Source organism: Panicum virgatum, chromosome 1K (genome assembly GCF_016808335.1).
Source record: "Panicum virgatum strain AP13 chromosome 1K, P.virgatum_v5, whole genome shotgun sequence".
In the NCBI taxonomy this organism is placed as follows: Eukaryota; Viridiplantae; Streptophyta; class Magnoliopsida; order Poales; family Poaceae; genus Panicum; species Panicum virgatum.
In genome coordinates this window covers 41,518,006-41,541,371 of record NC_053136.1, presented here as the reverse complement: position 1 = coordinate 41,541,371, position 23,366 = coordinate 41,518,006, and the positions used below count along the sequence as shown (strand labels likewise).

The 23,366-nt window shown below is 45.5% G+C and overlaps 3 protein-coding genes and 2 long non-coding RNA genes across 6 annotated transcripts; 1 reads left to right on the top strand and 4 right to left on the bottom strand.

Annotated features, from left to right (window-relative positions):
- Positions 1-11,149: 11,149 nt before the first annotated feature.
- LOC120655402 (putative nuclease HARBI1) lies at positions 11,150-12,406 on the top strand. The gene has a single exon (XM_039933188.1). It carries the CDS (start codon positions 11,150-11,152, stop codon positions 12,404-12,406), a length of 1,257 nt encoding a protein of 418 aa, XP_039789122.1.
- A 1,156-nt stretch (positions 12,407-13,562) lies between these two features.
- On the bottom strand, positions 13,563-14,789 carry LOC120708606 (caldesmon-like). Of its 2 annotated transcripts, none has more exons than XM_039993968.1 (2): positions 14,425-14,789; positions 13,563-14,333 (listed from the first exon to the last, which is right to left on the bottom strand). In XM_039993968.1, the coding sequence occupies exons 1-2, from the start codon at positions 14,548-14,550 to the stop codon at positions 13,722-13,724; spliced, it is 738 nt and encodes a 245-aa protein (XP_039849902.1). In that variant the 5' UTR covers positions 14,551-14,789; the 3' UTR covers positions 13,563-13,721. The 2 variants fall into 2 exon arrangements, with proteins under 2 accessions (XP_039849902.1, XP_039849894.1); XM_039993960.1 differs by having other exon boundaries at positions 13,565-14,348.
- Positions 14,790-15,643: 854 nt separating this feature from the next.
- On the bottom strand, positions 15,644-16,201 carry LOC120655390 (neural Wiskott-Aldrich syndrome protein-like). Its single transcript, XM_039933182.1, has one exon. The coding sequence runs from the start codon at positions 16,199-16,201 to the stop codon at positions 15,644-15,646; it is 558 nt and encodes a 185-aa protein (XP_039789116.1).
- A 1,677-nt stretch (positions 16,202-17,878) lies between these two features.
- Positions 17,879-21,161, bottom strand: LOC120708702. Its single transcript, XR_005689434.1, has 3 exons — positions 20,177-21,161; positions 18,346-20,098; positions 17,879-18,131 (listed from the first exon to the last, which is right to left on the bottom strand). It is a non-coding gene; the product is annotated as an uncharacterized LOC120708702 (long non-coding RNA).
- Positions 21,162-22,021: 860 nt separating this feature from the next.
- Positions 22,022-22,951, bottom strand: LOC120708661. The gene is made up of 2 exons (XR_005689413.1): positions 22,809-22,951; positions 22,022-22,507 (listed from the first exon to the last, which is right to left on the bottom strand). It is a non-coding gene; the product is annotated as an uncharacterized LOC120708661 (long non-coding RNA).
- Between the last annotated feature and the right edge of the window lie 415 nt (positions 22,952-23,366).

Sequence of the window (23,366 nt, the reverse complement as noted above, 5' to 3'; positions counted from 1 at the left end):
AACAGTTATGGGTAACATGGTGCACAACGCAGTGTTCAAGACTTTTGCTGAAGGTACGTTTCCAGGTTGCATCCTTGCTACATACAGCCAGATCAGATGCAATATATTCCATTGGAAGTGTCTATGGCAGCAGCTCTGTCGGCTCAAAATAGCCAGGCAGGAACAAGCAACAGTCAAGCACCACCACAGGTTACTACTGCAGCGTCAGCGGTTACAGCAGATCCTATCTACTCAACTACGCCGCCTATTGCTACATCTGTGCAAGATGGGTCTGCGTCCGTGTTTCCTAAAGGATGGAATCCTGCTACTAGGTATGGTATGCATTCAGATTTCTTTTCTACGCCACTCAAGATGCAGTTTAAAGCGTCGGCTTCTAAGCTGATAACCTCTCAGCCTGATCCATCGGCCACTCAGCCGATGGGTGCGCAGCAGGATGCATCGGCAACACAGCCGAATGCACAAGGTGCATGGAGTTCGCAGATGGCTACGCAAGCTAATGCATCGGCACCACCGCCGATGACCCCATAGCAGCGTCTCGCAGTTATGCTCCAACCGCAGTCTCCTACGGAAATCCTTCTTTCACAGTCCCCTCATCAGAAAGGTGTCAACTGGGTTTTCCATGATCAGGCGATTGGATAGTTGCGGTATGTCAACGTGCCGTACATGGATACTACTGGTCAACAGTCGGCTAGTCCATCAGCTCCACAGCCGACGATGACTCAGCAGACACCCAATCGGGTAGCTCAGCAGACACATCAGATGCAATCGGCTGAACAGCCGATGAATCATATAGCTCAGCAACATGCAATGATGACGAATACAGCGAGCATGGTCTCTCCTCAACAGATGCCAATAGTTGAACCGCAAGTTGATTGGGGCACAAAGATAGCTGAAGTGATGATGGAGCAGTTTGGCCTAAGGCCAAAGCAACAATCTGTTATGTACAAGACTCCCTATCCTCCGGCTTATAATCAGATTCCTCTCCAACACAAGTACAAGATGCCCGACTTCACAAAGTTCTCGAGGCAGGGAGAAGTTTCTACGATGGAGCATGTTAACAGGTTCCTTCTACAGTTGGGAGAAGCGGATAATCATGATGCACTCAGAGTCCGTTTGTTCTCCTTGTCTTTATCTGGATCGGCCTTTGCTTGGTTCACCACTTTGCCAGCAAATTCCATATTATATTGGGGCGATCTGGAGAGACAGTTTCATCAGTTCTTCTACTCTGGGATTACTGAATTGAAGTTGACCGATTTGACTGGCTTAAGGCAAAGAAACGATGAATCGGTTGCTGCTTTCATTCAAAGGTTCAGAGATGTCAAGAACCGTTGCTACAGTCTGATTTTGTCCGATCAGCCGTTGGCAAAGGTAGCATTTAATGGGCTCCTGCCAGACATTAAAGATAAGTATGTGTCTCAAGAATTTGAGAGCATTAGCCAGATTGCAGCCAGAATGTCAGGAGAGACTCGATCCTACGAGTCCAAGAAGCCTTTTCAGAAAAAAAATAAATTATGTTGAATATTCTACCAATGATGATTCTGAAGAGGAGCAAGAAACGGTCGCATCGGCTGAGTGGATACAGAACAGCAAGAAGCCGGTGACGTGTCCATTTGGGAAGAAAGAGCCTGAGTCATATGGGTTTGATATCACCAAAGCCGACAAAATATTTGACTTGTTATTGTCAGAAGGGTTGATCAAGTTGAAGCCATATCACAAGATCCCGTCGGAAGAGGAGCTCAAGAATATGAAGTACTGCAAGTGGCATAATGCCACGTCGCTTGATACAAATGAATGCATGGTCTTCCGGTAGCAAATTCAGATGGCTTTTGAGCAAGAGAGGTTGAAATTTGAGACTCCCAAGAAGACGATGAAGATCGATGGACATCCTTTCGCCACGAACATGGTTGATGTGGCCAGAGATAAAAGTTGTTCTCAAGCCAAGGTCTTGATGTCATCATCGGCCAAGAAGTCTGGGGCTATTGATCCCAGAGCACAGATAGCGGCCAATGAGATCAAAGGAAAGGGTTTGCAAGAGGATGCTGGACGTTCATCGGCGCCACTTAGGCGTGTTACGTCTCAAATGTTGCTGAATAAGTTTCAGCGTGATCGTGAAAGGCGGCAGCGTAGAGAAGAAGAGGAACGACGTGAGAAGGAACATTGGAGGTATCCTTTCTTTGTCTACTGCTCGGAAGAAGGGTTGACATTGCCATCGGCATATGATTGTCCTGAGTGCAATAGTCAAGGCAGCCGATCATACAAAAGGCCATATCATATTGATGAACCCTATCAATGTGAGCGCACTCCTGTGCATGATCGACTAGGAAAAAAGGTATCGGTGCATGATCGACTGGGGGGCAGGACCATGCTACGTGATCCTGCTGGGAGAAGAGTACCTGCACACGATCGGCTAGAACAGATGGCCGATGACAGAGTGCAAGATGATCAGCCGATGCGGAGAGATCCATAGCGTGATCCTGATCGTACAGGTCAGTCTCAGTGGTGTCCAGGAGGTTTGACCAGGTCTCAGAAGCGATGTGTTCAGAGGCTACGCCAACTAGAAATCATAGAGGAAGAGTGGGAACAAACTCTGAGCAGAAAGGGAGTCAAGACACAAGTCTGGCGTGTCAAGGCTAAAGCTGATGATGAATCGGCCAGTAACAGTTCCACACCGATCCAAGCAGTTGGTTCTTCAGAAAGTTCCTAATGGATGAGTTCCTAGAAGAAGAAGGGAAATTGGGGCAGGGATTTACATCGGCCGATTTACTAGAAGAAATTGATATTGGAGATGGGGATAGACCAAGGCCGACGTTTATTAGTGCTAACTTGGATCCCAAATACAAGCAAGAACTGAAGAGTTTATTAAGCGAATACAAAGATTGCTTTGCTTGGGAATACTATGAGATGCATGGCTTGGATAGATCTATTGTGGAACATCGCTTGCCTATAAAACTGGGATATCGGCCATATCAACAAGGAGCAAGACGATGCAATCCTAAGATTTTGCCAGATATAAAGACCGAGATTACACGGTTAATTGAAGCTAATTTTATTCGGCAGTGTCGTTATGCCGAATGGATTTCTAATGTGGTTCCTGTTTACAAAAAGAATGGCAAATTATGACTGTGCATTGATTTCAGGGATCACAACAAGGCTACGCCGATGGATGGTTACCCTATGCCGATAGCCGATATGTTGGTAGATGCCGCTGCTGGGCACAAGGTAATCAGTTTTATGGATGTTACTGCTGGATACAATCAAATTTTTATGGCAGAAGAAGACATCCACAAGACTGCATTTAGGTGTCCAGGACATCTTGGTTTATTCGAATGGGTAGTCATGACCTTTGGACTGAAAAATGCCGGTGCGACGTACCAGAGAGCCATGAATTATATTTTTCATGAACTCATCGGCAAAATTGTAGAAATATATATTGATGATGTAGTTGTGAAGTCGAAGGGGCATCAAGAGCATTTGGTCGATCTGCGTAAAGCTTTGAAATGCACAAGAAGGCATGGTTTAAAGATGAATCCGAATAAATATGTCTTTGGTGTATCGGCTGGCCAATTCTTGGGTTTTATGGTACATGAGCGAGGGATTGAAATTAGTCAGAAGACTATATCAGCCATTGACAAAGTCGAAGCCCCTACGACAAAAATTGAACTTCAATCATTGATCGGCAAGATTAATTTTATTCAAAGATTTATATGCAATTTGTCTGGAAAAATTCAGCCGTTCAATTCTTTACTGAAATTGAAGGCCGATCAGGAGTTTGTATGGGGAGAGGAGCATCAAAAGGCATTAGATGAAATCAAACATTATTTGGTGAATCCTCCAGTGTTGGTTCCTCCCCAAAAGCACAAGCCGTTTAAATTGTATTTATCGGCTGATGAGCATGCTATCGGATCGGCCCTTATTCAAAAATTTGAAGAAAAAGAAAGAGCTATATATTTTGTGAGCAGAAGGTTGCTGGATGCTGAAACCAGGTATTCTCCTGTCGAGAGATTATGTCTTTGCTTATACTTTTCCTGTACTAAACTTAGACATTATTTATTATCGGCTGAATGTGTTATCGTGAGCAAGAATGATGTCATTAAATACATGCTCTCGCTGCCGATTTTAAATGGGAGAATAGGAAAGTGGATTTTGGCCTTGTCAGAATTTGATTTGAGATATGAATCGACTAAAGCAGTTAAAAGTCAAGTCGTAGCCGATTTTATTGTACAACATCGTGGGTCAGAGCTAAGCATGGTAGATCTTGTTCCTTGGACTTTATTCTTTGATGGATTTTCATGTGGGAATAGTTCTGGAATTGGTGTGGTGTTGATTTCCCCTCGGGGGGCAAATTTTGAGTTCTCATTTCCAATTGAGGCATCTGCAACTAATAATCAAGCTGAGTATCATGCTATTCTCAAAGGAATTCAATTACTTCGAGAAATCAAAGCCGATGTTGTTGAGATTTTTGGAGATTCTATGCTGGTGATCAATCAGTTAGTTGGAGAGTATGAATGAAAATATGATATTTTGTGATTATATCACGAAGAATGTCTCCGGCTGCTGAAAGAATTCAAGAAGGTAACCATTGAGCATGTTCCCAAATTTCGTAACAGTGATGCAAATCGGCTGGCTCAGCATGCTTCGGGATATCGGCCGATGGAAGGAGTAATGGCCTTAGAGTTAACAGTCGATGATTGGAGGAGAGAGATTGTTGATTACTTGAGGGATCCCTCCAAAAAAGTAGACAGAAAGATCAGATTCCAAGCAATCAAGTATGTGTTGTTGGAGGAAGATTTATATTATCGGACGATTGATGGAGTTTTGCTCAAATGCATTGATAAAGAAGAAGCAAAAGTAGTGATGGGTAAAATTCACGAAGGTGTCTGTGGGTCCCATCAATCGGCCTATAAAATGAAATGGGTGATCAGGAGAAACAGATATTTTTAGCCAACAATGCTGGAGGATTGCTTCACATATTACAAAGGCTGCCAAGAATGTCAAAAATTTGGTAATGTGCAAAGAGCTCCTGCGTCAGCCATGAATCTAATAATCATGCCATGGCCATTCAGGGGATGGGGGATTGATTTGATCGGCCAGATATACCTCCCATCCAGCAAAAATCATAAGTTTATTTTGGTGGCTACTGATTATTTCACCAAATGGGTTGAGGCAATTCCTCTGAAAAATGTTACATCAAAAGAGATGATTGAATTTGTCAAAGAACATATTATCTATCGGTTTGGTATTCTACAAACTATTACGACCGATCAGGGTACTATATTTACATCAGATGAATTTGAGGGATTTGCTACTGGAATGGGGATTAAATTGCTGAATTCTTCTACATATTATATCCAAGCCATTGGTCAAGCAGAAACATCTAATAAAGAAGTCATTAAATTGATCAAGAGAAAGATTGATGAGTATCCTCGGAAGTGGCATACTGTGCTTCATGAAGCTTTGTGGGCGTACAGAATGGCTTGTCATGGTAATACTAAATTGTCTCCGTATCAGTTGATATATGGGCTCGAAGCTGTCCTCCCATGGGAATTGAAACTTAATTCATGACGTGTCACGTTTCAAGATCAGTTAACAGCTGATGAATACTCCGCTCTGATGAAAGATGAATTGGAAGATTTTGCTGGCCATCGGTTGAAGGCTCTTGTGAATGTTGAAGCGAACAAAATCAGAGTTGGCCGTTGGTATGACAAAAAGGTAAAAGCCAAAACCTTTTAGTAAGAAAAATTAGTTTGGAAATTGATTTTGCCAATAGGAACAAAGAGTTCAAAATTCGACAAATGGTCTCCAACATGAGAAGGGCCATTTAGAATAAGCAGATAAGTTCCTGGCAATGCTTATATTTTGGAAACGCTCGAACGGGAAGAGTATTCTAGAGCTCTTAATGGAAAATATTTGAAGAAGTATTACCCTAGCGTTTGGGTGGATGCATAGCCGATTAATTAAGTTATCGGTTGGATTGTTATGGCCGATATGACATGTATCGCCCTTAGTGCAAAAAATCTACACAATCCGGACTGTTCAAATTCAGGTCAGAGTTGGTTTTTTGCAATGTCAATTGGAAAATTGCAATGAAAATTGGCAAAAAAGGGAAATACTTCATTAATAATATTGTTTACAAAAGTGCTGATCGGAGGATCTGGCCAATACAGCAAAAGATTATTTCTAGGAAGATGCTACTCCTAGAAATAATCATCTTGCAGGCGGGCGGCGACGGTGTTGCCGCGGGCGTTCACCGACCTGGTGGCGGTGGCTGCTGCGGCATGGAGGGCTTGGATCTGTGACTCCAGGACTGAAGCAAAGAATTAGAGATAAAGATTCGAGAAAGAAAGAGACAATGCTTTGGAAGAAATGACTCACAGGCAATCCTGGAGTCGGCGGCGGTGAGTTGGGCCCGGATAATGGCCCGGTCGGCTTGTGCCGCCTCCAATTCGGAGGCGAGGCACTGACACCTGATGGTCTCCTGGGAGTAGTTCTCCCGAGACTCCTCATCCTTCTCTCGGAGGAGTTGACGAATGTACTCCACTGTGCCTTCATCGGCACCAGGGGAGGGACCCTCCGAATTGTAGGAGTTCGAAGAAGAGGGGGCGTCATCGTTGTGCAAAGATTGGAGATTAGAACCAAGCCAGAATATAGTGATTGGGGGTAAAGAGGAGAAGCTTACCCCCAAGCGGCGGCGGATCGCCGGAGGGGCGTCGGAAGGACCCTCGTTGGAGCGTTTGATGCCCGCCATTGCTACAGGAAGACCTAGGGTTTTTACTGAAGGAGGAAGGAAGGAGGTGTTGTAGCTAATGGAGGTTTGTTGCCGATGCAAGGCCAAGGGGTGATATTTATGGCCCAGTCTGGGTAGGTGAAAAGACGGAAGGTGAATCGGCGCGTTGGGTTTGCGCGGACGGAAGACAAAAGGCCAGGGGCAAATAAGAGTTTTACCCAGTTGTACGGAGTAAGGCGTGTACACGGGGTATGAGGAATGGCTTTAAATGCTGGTTGGACTAGTTTCGGAACAAAATAAATTATTCCGAAACTGAGAGGCATGTGTTGACACCGTTTTTTGATACGTGTCAAAGGAGGTGATCTTTGTGAAGGGAAGGTGGCCAATTTGAAAGAAACCAAAAGGTACACAGGGTTGGAATCGGCCGATGGAGTCCATCCGATGGACCAGGGGAATATGCTGTGAAGATGCTGATTTGTCCGTTCTGGTGCTCGGCCGATGGAGAGTTGCCGATGAGGTCAAGGAAGGAGAAGAGGACCCGGACTCTATGAGAATCTTGACGATTCGGTTGTAATATTTAAAGTAGTTTATCTTTAGTAAGTCTTTTCTTTAGAGTCAAGTAATGTTTGCCGTAATCGGTTAGGACTTGATATCGCTAGGCTATATATATCAGTTGTAAGGGACCGGAGAAACTTGATACACATCCAATACAACAACACTTTACAATTTCTTTGCACTTTTTCGACGATTTCGCCTTTTCTTTTCTTTTTCGACGAGTTCTTTCAAGTTGATCGAGGACGCCTCACATTCGAGCGACTTGATCTGCTGGTAAGTTTTTGTTTTACCGAGTATATTTGAGCTTTAGCTACCCGGCGCATCGCTGTGGCTTCGTTCAAATCTATTCAAAAGTTATCAAGTTTATCTAGGCTTTGACTTTCGGGTATATCGCTGTCGTCTCGTCTAGATTTATTCACAATTTATTGATATCGGCTAGATTTGTAGGTTTTTCTATGCTTTTTTGTCATTATCAGATCTATCTGCTAAAAACATATTAGATCGTCTTTAAGTTTTGCAGTAACACTTTTGTTATCTCAAGAGCCGGTTTAGATTTGTTTTTAGTTTACATCATCTAAGTTACACATTCGTAACTTAGATTTTGTTATACACGCGCGATCGGCTACTTCAAGCCGGTTTTGTCATTTAGTGCATCGACTAATCCTGTCGACACAGTTGTTTATTATACGTTCACATTTAATATCTTTTTGTCGTTTACTGTATCAGCAGAGCTTGCTGATATGCCTATATGAGAGATATTCGGAATCCCAACCGATACGCTCTCGAATTCGACTTTGTTTTCTCTCTTGTCAATTTCAGGTCAAATTGACTGGCACGCTTGGTCTACTTTTCTTATTTGGCGAATACTTACCCTCGAATTTTAGTGTGTTGATTTTTGCGTCAACACTGCCATTGCTGCGAAGACCTTGAGTCGGTCAAACTTATCAGTTTGTACACGTGCAGGTACATCAAGGACTCAAGGTGACTCCGTGACTGGGCCAGTAGTCCTTTCCACGGGTACTTCTTGGGCTTAGTGATATCGGTTTCTAGGCCACTTTCAGTCACAGACTCACAGCCGAAATCCATAGCATTTCCTTTCTAGGACACGTCAAGGCCCATTTCTGGCTCGATTTGGACAACCTGATGAAGCCCGGTCGAGCGAGAAATAATAGCGAATATAGCTAATAAAGGTTTACATAAATATTGATTTCCTACAAATTGAAGGAGCTTATCAGCAACCTCTCTTTTCCCTTATCTTCCGCCATAATTACGCATTTGGGAAAAAAACAATGTGAAATATTTTTGTTGAAAAATAAATCCCTTACTGTGGTGAGTTTTGCACAGTTCCATTGAACCAATTGTCTAAAGGATACCTGAAGGTGTAAATACCAATCTGCATATGTATATATCCCAATCAATCAAAAGATTAGTTTTGAACATCAGATAAGTATTAACTGCGATTTAGCATTGTAAAAAAAATCTTTGTTAACAAAGTATCTCTAAGTTTCCCTATGGCCAAAAAAAGAACTCAACTGTATGATACTCTAGCGTGGAATCATTATAATAGGTGCACTATTTATTGTAAATGGTCTATAAGGATAGAAGAATAGCAATAGCTACTATAGAGATACAGCAGCAGTCAAGAAAACTAATTGCAAAGCACTCAAGAAACCTCATTACCTTTATAAGCACGAGCCCTCATCTACAGCTGGTGGTAAGTATGGTTACATCAGGTAAGATCTTGCCACAAAAAAACATATGATGAGCTTAATTGCGAAGGATAAACAATGGTTGTTATTTTATTAATGCAAACATGTTATCTGGCCGGATTTTCTTTTATGTGAGACTGACAAAGGAGCATCATATCCCAGGTACACTTAACTTGCTTAAATTATTGCTTAAAAAATAAAAATCATATCCGACCTAGGAACATTATCTTAGACAAGGCAAGTAGCCTGAATGTGTCTTTTTTCCGTCAAATAGAAGTCCCTGTTAGCTAAATCTAGCATGGTTAATTGGTCAGTGCTGCAGAGGCAAACCATCAAACACATGGACTGCATCCTCCATTGCCGAAGCACAAGTTGCACGAGCCAACCATGAAACACATGGTGTAAATCCTCCATGGACGAAGCACTTGTAGTCAGCAGGGATGGAATTGCAGCGGAGCTGCTATCCAACCACCGCAGTGAGGAGGATGGAACGGAGCTTACGAGGTGGACGGGCACCTTGATGTGCTGGACGGGGCTGGAGCTGCCCTCGTGGTCGACGGGCGCGTGGCTGTGCAGGCGCCGGACGTGGTCGGCGTCCCATCCGCCGCAGGCACCGCGGGCGGGTCGCCTGCTCCCAGCCTCCCGGTCCACCGCGCAGCGGCGCCGTCGCCGTTGTTGCTGCCTGGGAGCGAGGGCTGGTGCCTTGCCACCGCCACCTGTGTGCGCGGGCCTACGCGCCTCCACCCCCGCTGCCTGTGCTGGCGCCGCGCGAAGTGGTGAGCATCAAGCATCCGCCGGACATCGGGTAGTCGTCATGCCGGCGGCCGTCGCTAGGCTTTCGTGGCCACCAGCGGGACCCGCTCGCGCGGCGCAGCAGCGGTGCCGGACACCGACGGGCACGCGCCTGGCGCCGCACCGCAGCCCGGTGGCGTCGTCGCTGCCCGCCACCATGGGGAAGAGGAGGCCGCGCGAGCGCCACGCTGCGCGGGAGCGCCGAGGATGAGGGGCAAAGGAGAATGACGGCCCGCGCGGCGCGAGCAGCTCCGGCGCCGAGATTGGTTGCCGCGTCGGCGGCGGGGAGGGAGGGAGGGAGGAGGAGGAGCCGAGGACGGGGATGACGGGGAGGGTGAGGAGAGGTGGGTCGGCGGCGGGGAGGAGAGCAGGGGAGGACGGGATGGCGGTGGGAAGGAGGAGGCCGGGTTCGGGCGGTGGTGGGAGGGAGTTAGAGCAACTAAACAGATTGATTTTTCTCTACTCCCTTTCTTATCATATAGGGGAATTCCCTTTCTAACTTTCAATTTATAGAGCAGCTAGATTTTTTCCTTTCCCCTTTCCCTATCCTGTCACGTGGGGTCAACTTATCAGTCACATCTTTCTTTCCCCTCCCCTCCCCCCGCGTTCCTTTCCCGTCGCGAGCAGGGTGCGCCGCCGCCGCCGCCCTCCTCCTCGCTCCGCAAGAAGCCCGACCTCGCCGCCCTCCGCAAGGTCCTGCTCGGCACCAAGCTCGTCCTCCTCTTCCCCGTCGTCATCCTCGCACTCGCCGCGCGCATCTTCCACTTTGGACGCGCGCGCGGCAGGGACGCCAGCGCCCGGTCCGGCGGCAGGCCACCGCCAAGAAGCCCGTGGTCGATTGGGTATTTCCACATCAAGGATAAGCATCTGGAGGCTCTTAGCCATTGATAAGTTTTCTGGCAGATTTTCCATGTCTCTGTTGCCTGACAAATCAAGTATTTCCAGATCTATTTTGTCCACGAATGAGCTGTAGCAATCTGTTGATGGCGTCTCTGCTTTATGAGTGGGTTTGATTATGCGAAGCTTTTGGAGGTAATGCAACCTTCCCTTTAATCTACTACTTATTAACTGCCAACACATGAAGTCATACAAATCCAACGACAACATGGCCTCTTTCTAGAGAAAGAAATATCATCCTTCTTGACCACCAAAAATGGAGCCTCCGGGTCTTCCATGAGTACTTTTTCAAACACTTCGTCAAGCAGAGAAGCATTATCGCGCACCCAATGTATTTCCTGATGCAATGCATCAGTAATCTCCCTTGTTCCATCTCCCTTAATTATCCCATCACACATCCAGTAGTTTGGAGCATGAGCCACCGCCATGAGGGATTAATTTTGCAACTTATTTTTCTGTGGGTTATGTGCAGATGGACTCATTGCTCCTGAGGTTGCTTGAAGATGACTCGTCATCGAATGAGGACTATGATGTGGCGGCTATAATGCTCGCTGATCTTGCAAAGAATGAGCAGCCCAAACATGGTGGTTCTGTGCAAGGGCATGAGGTGGTTCGTCGGAACAAGCAGAAAGGAGATGCAAAGCTCTTTGATGACTACTTTGCAGAAGAACCTGTGTTTGGTCCGGTCACATTCAGACGGCGGTTTAGAATGTCAAAGAAGTTGTTCTTGTGCATTGCAGGTGCTGTAGAAGCACATTGTCCATATTTTCAGCAGAGGAGGAATGCAGCCGGGGACCTTGGCCACAGTGCTTTGAAGAAGATCACTGCAGCATTGTGCATGCTTGCTTATGGGGTTCCTGCTGATTCTCTTGATGAGGCGCTTTACATCGCAGAGAGCACCATAATTGAGAGCCTAAGGGACTTTGTCAAAGCTGTGGTTGAGGTTTTTGGGGAGCAATACCTGCGAGCACCAAATGAGGAGGACACAGCAAGACTTATGCAAATGGGTGCAGCTAGAGGCTTCCCTGGGATGCTTGGATGCATAGATTGCATGCACTGGCAGTGGAAGAATTGTCCAACAGCATGGCATGGGCAATTCACCGGGCATTGCCATGATCCTACAATCATTTTGGAAGCAGCCGCATCACGTGATCTGTGGATTTGGCATGCATACTTTGGGATGCCTGGTTCTCACAATGACATCAATGTCCTACACAGATCTCCACTGTTTGCAAGGCTTGCTGCTGGGAAGGCTCCACCTGTGAACTTTCAAGTCAATGGCCATGATTACACTATGGGCTACTATCTCGCAGATGGCATTTATCCCTCATGGTCCACCTTTGTCAAGACAATTAGAAACTCAAGCAGTAACAAGACAGCACACTTTGCAAAGGTTCAAGAAGCTGAGAGGAAGAATGTTGAGAGAGCTTTTGGGGTGTTGCAGTCTCGGTTTGCAATTGTCCGAGGCCCTGCTCGATTTTGGGACCAGACGACCTTGTGGCATATCATGACAGCATGTGTCATCATGCACAACATGATAATAGAGGATGAAAGGGATCAACCTGAAGATTTTGTGTATGACCATGTGGGAACACCTGTGGAACCCGAACAAGATGAAGACCGAATCTACAATTTTCTAGAAATGCATCGAAAGATCGAAGACCCCGTGGCACATAGCCAGCTTCGTGATGACCTTGTTGAGCATTTGTGGCAACTACATGGGCAATGAAAATTACTCTTGTAGCTGAACTACTCTTGTAGCTGAAACTACTTTTGTTTTAATGTATATTTCTCACTTTTTGTATCAATGATGATAATTGTTCACTATTCTGCATCACTCTGAATTCTGAATTCTTTGACAAAATTATGCAGACTGCAATGTTTGATATATAAATTATGCAGTATTATGGTCTCTGAACTGCATTGTTTGACAAAATTATGCAGACTACAATGTTTCAGATATAAATTATGCACCATTGCAAACCTGAACTGAACCTGAACTGCAATGTTTGACAAGATGCAGTGTTATGGTCTCTGAATTCAGAGACTGAATATCAGGTTGCTTGAAATGTTTGAAATGGCAACCTGATTGAAATGACATTATGCAATGAAAATTACTCTTGTAGCTGAACTACTCTTGTAGCTGTCACTTTTTGGCTTCATAATTGTACAACTACTCTTCTGTTGTACCTGTAGAATGAATGCAAATTCTTAGAACAAATGCTGACCAGTTCTGTAACCTTTCTGTTGACTAGCTCAAACACACTCTTGTCCTACCTTAAGCCTGTTGATTCAACTCGAATCTAATTGAATGCACTCTGTGAGTCATGCAGCTGAGGCACAGCTCGAGCTTGTCATTTCAAACCCAGCACAGAGCACTACCAGGTGCTGAGTAGTAGTACTGAATACTGATACAAGAGCAAATACTAGCATAGGTGACATGATTCATTTGTTCTGAACTAACTCATAGCAGTGTCTCCTTTCAGTATCATCAGGAAGGGGCACCTGATGTCTCCAAGTTATTGGTCAACATAATTGCTGTAATTTTCACACACAAAAAAGATGTTGTACTGAACATCATCAAGATGCCTCTATCAAACTGAATATGCATCCCTGGCATATGCCTGACATGTTAGCCCTGCATTTCTGATGGCAATAATTTTGTCTAGCAAAAATGAAGCAGAAACAGGGATAACAATGTACATTCAGAATAATATATCTAAACTGAATATTTGCAAGTAATCTGAGACACATTGCTGACCGGGCAAGTAATATTTGCAAGTAATATTTGCAAGAAAGTGCTGTATTGCTGTGTAACAGAATACACAGAATACTATTACTCCAACACATTACCAAAGAGCATATCCCAGCTTGCAGAAGTGTGTTAATCTGATGCTGATATCAAACTGATACAATGGTAATGGTAAACTGATGCTGCTGCAACTGCAATAATGCTAGCAAACACTAGACACATCTGTTCAGGCTAGATAAACTAGGAACACATTGCAAACACTAGACACTAGACACTAGACACCAAAGAAGCACTAGACACTCCCACTTCCACTGCCTCCTAGTATTTTAGCTAGAATTTTAGCACGCATGGCCTCGACATATGCCCTCTGTGTGTCATCAAGAGCACTCGTGTCCATGAACATGATTTTTTGGTCCTCGTCCTTCTTCTTTGCAGCTGCTTTGCGCTCTTCCGCAGCTGCTTGAGCCCGTGCCTTCTCACCCTTGAGCCTTAGCCTCTCTTCCTCGTTTGCTGCCTTGCGCTCTTCCGCAGCTACTTTGCGCTCTTCAATTGCAACTTTGCGCTCCTCAATGGCCTTGATTTCCGTCCACCTTGAGTCCTTGTCAACCGCAAGCTTCTCCTTTGATTCGATCATCTTTTGTATCGCCTCCTTGTAGCCACCGGCATCTTTCTTCGACCTATCTTTCTCCTTCTTCCTCCCTGCAGGCCTCTTGCTCATTTCATCAGTCCCTTCATCCTCCTCATGAGCTTCAAAATCAGTTGAAGATGAACAGTTGGACCTTGGCTTCTTTGGTGGGCATTCAAACTCCCTGTCTATCCACTTCTGATTGTTTTGCAGCAATGTCCAGCAATGTTGCATGGTAAAGGGCCTATGCTTCTGCTGATCCATGGCCTTGTACCTCTCCTGCGCGAGGTTGGCCTATCAAGGCAAAAAAGAGCAAAATGTTAGGATCAAGTGAACAAAATGAACAAAATGAACAAAATGGCCTACTCACTTGTTCTTGAAGTGGGACTCCACTTGGATGTTGGCGAGCAACTTGGGCAAGACATGACTTCCATTTGTTACAACATTCTTGGATTGTAGACCAACGATGCTGGAGCGACCCGATTGTTCTAGACATTGTTGTATTGGCATTACGGTGAAAGTGCTCTGAGATGCGGCTCCAATAAGTGCTACTACTCTGATCAACTCCTGCAATGGCATCAAGGGACACAAACTCCCATGCCCTGATCAAGGCAACATCTTCATCTGATGAATAATTGGCAGACCTGTGTCCTCTTTTCCTTGTTGGACTGATCAAAGTGTCATCTTCATCATGCTCCTCATCAGCACTTGGCAATGGTTGGAAGAGAGAGATATTTTCTAATTCAACACTTTCATCCATCATATTTGAAAAAGATTGGGCACTGCACATTCAAACAAATTCATCATATATAGAGATGCAAGTAACACTGAACACCAATAGAATCACTCATATATAGTGATGTAGAATCACTCAAGTACTCAAGTCAAATAGAAATATATGGAAATTAAGGCAGCTCATGGAAATATATGGTGGTAAAATAAGGGAACAAGGGTTCAGCATTTCTGACATGTTTTACTGGATTGATGGGGCAGGACCACAGAGGACCCAGTTTCTTTCAAGTAAATTATTGGGATTTTCCTGCAGTCAGGGCCTCAGGGGTCTCATTAAATTATTAACAGATGTTGGCCCAGAATGAAAAAAAAAACCATAAATGTAAGGATTTCCAAGGATGGCTATTTTATGATAATTGACAATGCCTGCATTAAAACATCAATATTGCATCCCTGACTTGAATATACACAATGCAAAGGAAGGAGAGAAAGAAAAGGCAATGATGTGTTTAATTTCCTGCAGTAAACTAGAATGTAAGAGCATTCAATGTGTTCAATCTGGTACTGCAAGTCTCTAAAGTTCCTTCATTGCACTGCAGACTGCTAATTGCAGGAGTGTTTGTGAAGTGAATAAGTGATCTACAACGCCATCTGGATCTTTGATGTGACACAGCATATCAAGAGACATGATACTACGCATGCCATCTAAATAAAATGCCATGTCATTTCTTTGTTACATTTGATTAACAGAGTACAGTGACAGCAAGCTAAGGAACTAATTGTGCAGGACTACAGGCTACAACATTCCTATTAGGCTTCATGCATATCATATATTCAGAGCAAGGAACTTCTGAAATTTACCTTGCAGACATTCCATCAAACACGTTGTTGGCATCATGGGTGTCTTCCTCGGTGCCACAATTGGGAGCTGCCATGTTTGACGACGATGAAGAATTTCTTGTCGGCGTTGAAGCAGAGGCCACCAGAGTTGAAGGCTTCTTCTTCTTCGGGCCCGGCTTCTTCCTCGCTGCCTTTGCCAAGCCGGTGGTAGGGATCTTGGGCTTCGGTGGGGCGTTCGGCCTTGGGGGCATCATCGCAGCACGAGGTGGCACGACCGCCCACGGTGCCCTTGGCCCAAGCTGGGGCGCTGTGCCCATGGAGGGCATGCCCGTGGGCGACATGGCCGGCGACCCCTCCATGGAGGGCATGCCCATGGGCGGCGCGACCAGCCACCCCTCCATGGGGAGCATGCTCGTGGCAGCCACCTGGGAGAGGTCGGCCCAGCGCACCGCCCCGGCGGCCCCGGCAGTGGATGCCATGGGCGGCGGCGGTCCCCAGTGAAGGATGGGCGCAGGAGGGGGATGAGGCTGGCGAAGGCTGGCGGGCGGCTGCTGGTAGGGCTCGTCGGCGGCCATCGCGTTGCGCTGCGGGGGCTGCAGTCGGAACAGGGAGGGGCGACGGCGGGCAGGGAGGGGCGACGGCGAGTTCTTGGCGACGGCGGGCAGGGAGGGGCGACGGCGCGCGACGAGGAAGGGGCGACGCGAGCGACGAGGAAAGGGGCGACGGGGTTTTCCCCTTTCTATTCGGGATTTGATTGAAATTATTGGGGATTGAGAAAAAATAAAGGGAAAAGGGGAGTGAAAAATCAATCTGTTGGAGTATGTTTTTTCAACATCAATCCCCTATATTGAGAAAAAATGGAAAGGGAATAGGGAAAATCAATCTGTTGGAGTTGCTCTAAGTCGTGAGATGTGCATCAAGCGGTGCAAAATTTTTTAGCCGATGTGGACGAATAGAAAGTCATCGAGCGGTGGGTCTTTTAACATATATAGAAATTCAGTCATTACACAATAATATTGCCCACGGGCCACGGGCCAGGAAAAACAAATTTGGCTTTTCTTCGTATTTTTACTGCAGCGGTGCAGCCACGTTACAAGAAAAATGATGCGGCTACGTTACAAGACTACAGCCTACAATGGCTCAACAACTCAATTTTTAAACGGAGAGCGATCCTTGAAAGGAACGGATGGTGTAGCCGCTAATTCGACTAGTGGTTCGATCCCAATTTTTTCAAAGCGACAACAAACTGTACATTAAAAGATTAAAAAAAGCTACCTGATGGGACCGAAAACAAACGGCACATATAACTCGACAGAATGTGAAGGACCAACAATCGCTTCCAGATCAATTCTTTTTAGCTGCAGATCAAGAGAAGACCCAGATCTATCCTCCCCCACGTGAGAACCCGTTTCGCAACACGTGCACCGATTATTGCTCAAGAAGAACAAGATTAGGGAGGAGATTAGGTAATAAAGATGAAGGAATTCTGAGCAGAGCAACATGGTCAGGCATGCGTCAGGGCGGCGCATCTGACGTGAGGTGCGACACCGGGGTCACCGACTGCCACTGGCCGACGCTGGAGAAAAACAACCAATACTTTTCTTAACTTGGTATCCGGGGAAAAGTCTCTCACGTGTGTTCTGCGTTGCCTCCACTCGTTGTTTGTATCTCCGTCGTCGTGTCAAACAGTATCATCAAGGGCAGAGATGCCAAAACGTTTGAAAAGTTTTCTTGAGGACATACAGCATTAGTTCCGCTACCCAGCGAGTGAACTGCTACAGCCTGAATGTCCAACTGAATGATAGTTGCAATGCCAAAGTCTCCCAAATGAACATTCACGTCATCATCAAGAAAATTTCCCGTGATGTACTTTGCACATGTAGGGTTTCGTGTTCCGAAGAACTACGCACTGGCCAAAAGTGTCTTAGAATCCTCCACTAAATGTATTTGATAAAAATGTGGACAGTTGAGCTATATTTATGTTTTGGTAGAAACTAGAGTTATGTTGCCAGAGTCATGCCACCCTGTAGATTGTTGTCGCTAAGGTCTAACAATATGAGTTGTTGAAAGTTTCCAAAGTTCGATGGTACGGGCCCATGAAGATTGTTATAGCTAAGGTCCAACTCTATGAGATGTGAAAGATTCCCCAAGCTGACTGGTAAGGGACCCTCAAATTTATTTTCACTAGAACATTTGGCGCGCTTTGCGCGCCCTACCACATAACCCCATTCAGAGCAATGCTCCCAGTCACGTTAAAAAGAAGCCAATAAAAATACATTAATTTCTTGACAATGCATATAATGGTCAATCGTGACAATAAGCAAGTGCTACATGAATGCGTAATATTCGTAGTATAACCGTAAGAGACAGTCAATGCCCCGCAGTCTTGATTAAGCTTTTAGGACACATTAAAAACCTTCACATAACTATCTTCTTATATAATCCCAGGGCCTTTTAACTTGAGATCATCAGAGTATCTGACCACCAGGTATTCTAGCTGTGGGGCTGCACCAAATTAAACATTCTCTAATCAGTAGTTATCAACATGAATGGCAGTGAGTGGAAAACAACAGCATCAGGTTTATGCCGTTAAACAATAGAAATGGAGTAACTTAAAGCATTTTTCAAGCAAGCAAGCATGATGCAGCCCTGCAGGGGAGCCCAAGACAGGCCATGAATGATATAGAAACATGCATGATGCAGATGCTTTTTTTATTACCAAGAGTTCAAGAGGTTAATGTGGAGCCATCAAAGCAGCAGTTTAGTTGTGTATACTGATCTTTACTCTTTTCTTTTTGCTCCTACCAATGGATCCTTCTGCACATAGGACAACTTTCGACATAGGGATGCAAGAGGTTCAGTTGATCTAAAACAAGTAGTGCTAGAACACATTACCTTGTCGTTCTTGTGTCTGTGCAATTGCTTCCATAGCTATCCTACTGATGGAAGAAGGAATTAGCACATGTGTAGCTGAAGGATATTCTGTTTGGTGAGACATTTTTGAAATAGTTCAGATGTAAGAAAAGAAAGGAAAACTATGGCTACCATGATTTGATAATACGTAGTATTTTCTGGAACCCAGCAGCCTAGTTAACCAGGCTACTAAATTACTAATTTGCATCCGGAACCACGTTTCCAGACTTCCAAGATTTTAATGCAAATGCCAAAAAAAAGAGGTAGTCATACTGATGCACTGGCAAGAGTTATGCATAACAGTTTTACAACAGATAGATGATATTTTATATTTATGTTTGCTACTGACGTACTATCAAACAGCAACTGGTTTTCCTTCTTCGCTAATTGTAGTCATTTATTCATTTTTCAAACATTAGCCAAGTCACAGGCTATATATAATTCTCTTCTTCTTTCAAAGGAAGCTAGTGAGGTGTCCAATGTAACCATTGTGGAATGAAAATCTAACTACCTAACAATGGAGGCAGAAATCTTATGAATGATCCACATTATTTATCATAAATAAAAGAGATCCATAATCATGAGAAGCTCCTAAATAAGGCATGAGATAGCAAATGGAAGAATACAAATGTAGGAACCCAACATGGCATTGAATACAGATTGCAGTCACAATAAATTAAAAGACACAAAAATGCAACAAAAGGAAAATATGAAGTTTTATATTCTAAATGGAGGCTGTCCTAGGTTACATGACAAAATAGATACCAAAACACATGAACAGATGAGGCCACAATGAACAAACTAAAAGTCAAGCAAGCATCTCAAATATATTTTGCAAGATATAATGCACGTGCATGCTGGTTAGGACAATCAATGGCTACCTAATTGTATGCCTTCTGTTTGTTCTCCGTGGTCAGACCAAACATATTTATGAACAGTTACTTGAACAGAAGACATCACAACTCATTTTGATTTAATCAAAATGGAATTACTATATTTAACCAGATGCAAATGCAAACAAAATGGAGCATGAAAAAAGCCAGTCAGTGCAATATACCTGTTAAGTTAAAATATCAGAAATGTGTTTACATAAAAAATGGTTTCCAAGTTATTCCCATTGAACTATATATGTCACATAATGCAGGACTTCACAAAATCACTACTGCTAAAAAAACTATGTTCTGTAGAAGTAACACATGAATCAATGGCCATCTGATTAAACCAGCATAGTCAAAATCTTACTGAGTGCGGGTCTAGTTTCATTACTTGAATCAGATTGGAGGTGAGCAAATAGGACATGAAGGCATCGGTGAAGCAGGCGTTGCAGTGGATCAGTTCAGCGGATTCTTCTGCCTTCAGTGCTTGGATTCTCCGCGCGCGAAGCAGCAGTAAGAAACGAACGCCGCCATGTGCCCATGCAGGCATGCGAGCCACGCCGCCGCCGCCGCTTGCGTCGAGTCCAACAAGCATCGGGCGCAGCCCGCATCCTTCTCCTCCTCAACCAATCATGGCTGGCTCAGAGAGAGGAGACACGAAGCATGGCTACTGATTGGAGTTGCCTGCAGGCACGTAGGAGCACCGACGTGTCAGCGGAGGGGATGAGGAGGCGGGACCGGCGCTAGGGTTCGTACCCTTACTTGTGGGATGCGAGCAGTATCCAATCCTTGCCGCGGCTCATGTAGAGGAATCCCATCCCTGACTCCGCGCGGAGGCGGGAGCGGAGGAGGAGCTGGTCAGCCGTCGGGTTTAGATGCAGATACGGAAGAGAAAAGGAGGGAGGGCCAGAGGGGGATCGGGAGACGCGGATGACCTCGCCGGATCTGAGAGCGAAGGGAGGGACTGCAGCTCTGCGACTCCAGCCGCCGCCGCTCCCTCCAGGCGCACGCCACTCCCGCAGTCGGTCGCCGTGCCATCGCAGCTCCTGCCCCCGCCCGCGTGAGATCTCCGATGCCGTGCCCGAGCCCGGCTAGGGCCTCCGCTCCGGGGACCTTTGGTGCCGTGCCCGAGGCCGGCCAGGGCCTCCGCACCGGGGGGTCGCCGGCCGCCGCGCCGAGCACGCCCCCGCCAGATCTAGCGCGGGATGCCCTGTAGCCGGGCTACAGCCGCGTGCCGGCAGAGGTAGGGGCCGGGGTGGGAGGGGCAGGCGAGGGCCGGGGAGGCGAAGGCTGGGGGGCTGAGCTGGGCGAGGCGGCGTGGGAGACGATGCGGCAGCGGTGTAGGCAGGCGGAGAGCTAGATAGCGAGGGGAGGCAGAGGCACGAGGGCAGGGAGAGTGGCGGCGGCGGCGGCAGGGAGAGGAGAGGGAAGAAGAAGAGAGAGAGAGGGGGGGATGGAAGTGGGTGAGGGTTTGGATTGGGGAGGGGGTTTTCCGAAAAACGATACGCGGGCAGTTTTTTGTAAAATGACAAGAATTCCGATTTTTCTCTTCTTTATGTTGAAATAAGATTTACAACAAGGATCTAAACGCAAAATAATATAAAGTTTTTACTGTTCCAATCTGATAAGTTAGACTGCTGGATGATTTTAAGAAAGTGAAAGGGCCTTTTTGGAAAAATGCCATACCGAGCGCTGATCGACACGCGTCCGTTTTTTTACCGTCGAACGCGGGGAGGAGCCCAAAGGGCAGTAGGTTTTAATCAACCTGATATAGGTAGAGGTATTCCAACTGAGTAAGATTGCTAATAGAGGATGGGATTAGCCTAGTGAAGTTGTTTTCATATAGGTAGAGGTACTCCAACTGAGTAAGGTTGCTAATAGAGGATGGGATTGGCCCAGTGAAGTTGTTGGATTGTAGACGTATACTTTGTAGGTTTTTTAAGTTTTCAATCCATCATTCAATTGTACCACTAAGATAGTTTTCACCCAGTCCCAGTCTAGTTAAGCCACTAAGTTTCCCTATGCTCTGCGGAACTTGTCCTGACAAGCTATTCCCGCCTAGGAAAAGATACTGAAGGCTTGTCGATAGATTACCGACTGACTGCGGTATAGATCCTTGCAGCTTATTGTTATTGAGTGAGAGTGCATTTAGATATCTACAATTTTTTAATGTATTTAAAAATTTCCAGTCTTGATCGTCCCTTGCTACAAGATGATTATGCTGAAGACTTAGAAAAGTTAAATTTGAAAGTTTTCCGAATGAAGTAGGAATTTTCCCTGTGAAATTGTTATGTGATAAATCTATTACTCGTAGCCTACTATTCCCTAGGGAAGCTGGGATGGGACCTTCAAACATGTTGTTTTCCAAGGCAAGCTCTATGAGATTAGGGAAAGTTCTCCTATGTTAGATGGCAATGCCTTGCCTAGGGAATTGGAATACAGATATAGATATCGTAGAGAAGAAAGATTATTAAAGATGGCATGTGGGATTTCACCTGACAAACTATTTTCTCCTAGGATCAAGCTTCGTAAATTCACCAATTGGCCAAGCTCACCAGGAATGCTTCCCTCGAAGTGATTTGAACGCAAATCGAGAAAGTTTAGATGTGACAGCAGGCCTAATTTTGGAGGAATTGTACCCACCAGTAAGTTTGATGATAAATCTAAGTAGTTTAAGTTGGAGCAATTTGTAAGTGCGTCTGGTAAGGGACTCACGAAGTTATTAGAGGAGAGGTCAAGATAAACAAGGAAGGTGAGGTTGCAGAGAGAGCAGCTGATTTTTCTAGCTAAATTTTTGTCTGGGAGGGCGAGCGACAGGACACGCCATTGTCGTCGTGTCCAGGTGCACGTGATACCATTCCACCGACAGAAGTGGGAGTTCATGGTCCAATTGCTCATGGCTCCATATGGATCGCTGGGAATGCCCTGCCTGAAATCGAGGAGTGCCTTCAGATCTCCGCTGTTATCATGAACGGTTGAGCAATGGATGTTTCCAACTCCATAGCACAGCAGCAGCAACGGCAATAGTATAAGCATGGGCATGGCGACTTTCGCCAGCTGCTTGGAATGACACATGATGCACTTCACTGCCACCTGCAAAATATAAACGCTTAAACTTGGCGGCGTACTATGCGTGCATGCTCAATCTAGAGGAACAACATCGCGTCCATGCTGTAAGCAGAGGTATGAGCAAGATTGCAATCCTAATAAGCTCCTAAACAATATTTCTGCAATGTTTCTTTTCCCCATTTTATTCATAAGAATAAGAACGAAGCGAGCAGAAGAAAGGCTACAGCTTGACAAATGTTCACCACCCTTCATTGCCAGAGATAAATATTGACAAGCCAGACAGAAGTACAGGAATCAAAAGCAGAGAGTGTACAGGGTAGGGTACCTCTGCTTGTGCCGGAGACGGCGGCCTTTCTGATCGGCTTGGTCTCGGTGGTAATGAGTTATAGCTCTAGTGGCCTTTTCACAACCTAACAAGATTTTTAAATTTTTTAGCTCAAAATTGTATAAGATTAGAGTCCGCCCCTTTAATGGCTCAGTCCTTAGATTTTTTAGGCCAAAATCTAGGGCCCTTTACCACCCCTAGTCTTGCCTGGAAACGATGTTTGAACTGGAAGTATGAGCTTGGATGCTCAACTGGCTGAGGTCCCCAAGGGTTTAAAAACAGTTTTACCTCACCGTTACAACCACACATTGCTACTCCTTAGCTTCAGCTTGACCGGCATCTCAGCGAAGACCCCGAGTCCGTCAAACTCGCCAGTTACCGCCACTTTTCAGCTTCTTCCACCCCATCACCCAGCGCCGCCGTCTTTGTCCGAGCTGGACAGGATTGTCAATTGTTGCTGCGTGGCCAGCCTCGAATCCCAGAGTCGTTTTCAGCACAACCGCCCAGAGATATTCCAGGCTGATGTGTGACATGTCTCGCGCGGTTTTGATGACGACA

What these genes read in the sequence shown, in the direction of transcription:
- LOC120655402 (XM_039933188.1), top strand. Translation starts at nt 11,150, where the DNA reads ATGGACTCATTGCTCCTGAGGTTGCTTGAAGATGACTCGTCATCGAAT.
- LOC120708606 (XM_039993960.1), bottom strand. Translation starts at nt 14,550, where the DNA reads ATGTCTAGAACAATCGGGTCGCTCCAGCATCGTTGGTCTACAATCCAA. An exon ending in GAGTCCCACTTCAAGAACAA is followed by an intron (nt 14,349 to 14,424) that starts GTGAGTAGGCCA and finishes TTGCCTTGATAG; the next exon opens with GCCAACCTCGCGCAGGAGAG.
- LOC120655390 (XM_039933182.1), bottom strand. Translation starts at nt 16,201, where the DNA reads ATGGCCGCCGACGAGCCCTACCAGCAGCCGCCCGCCAGCCTTCGCCAG.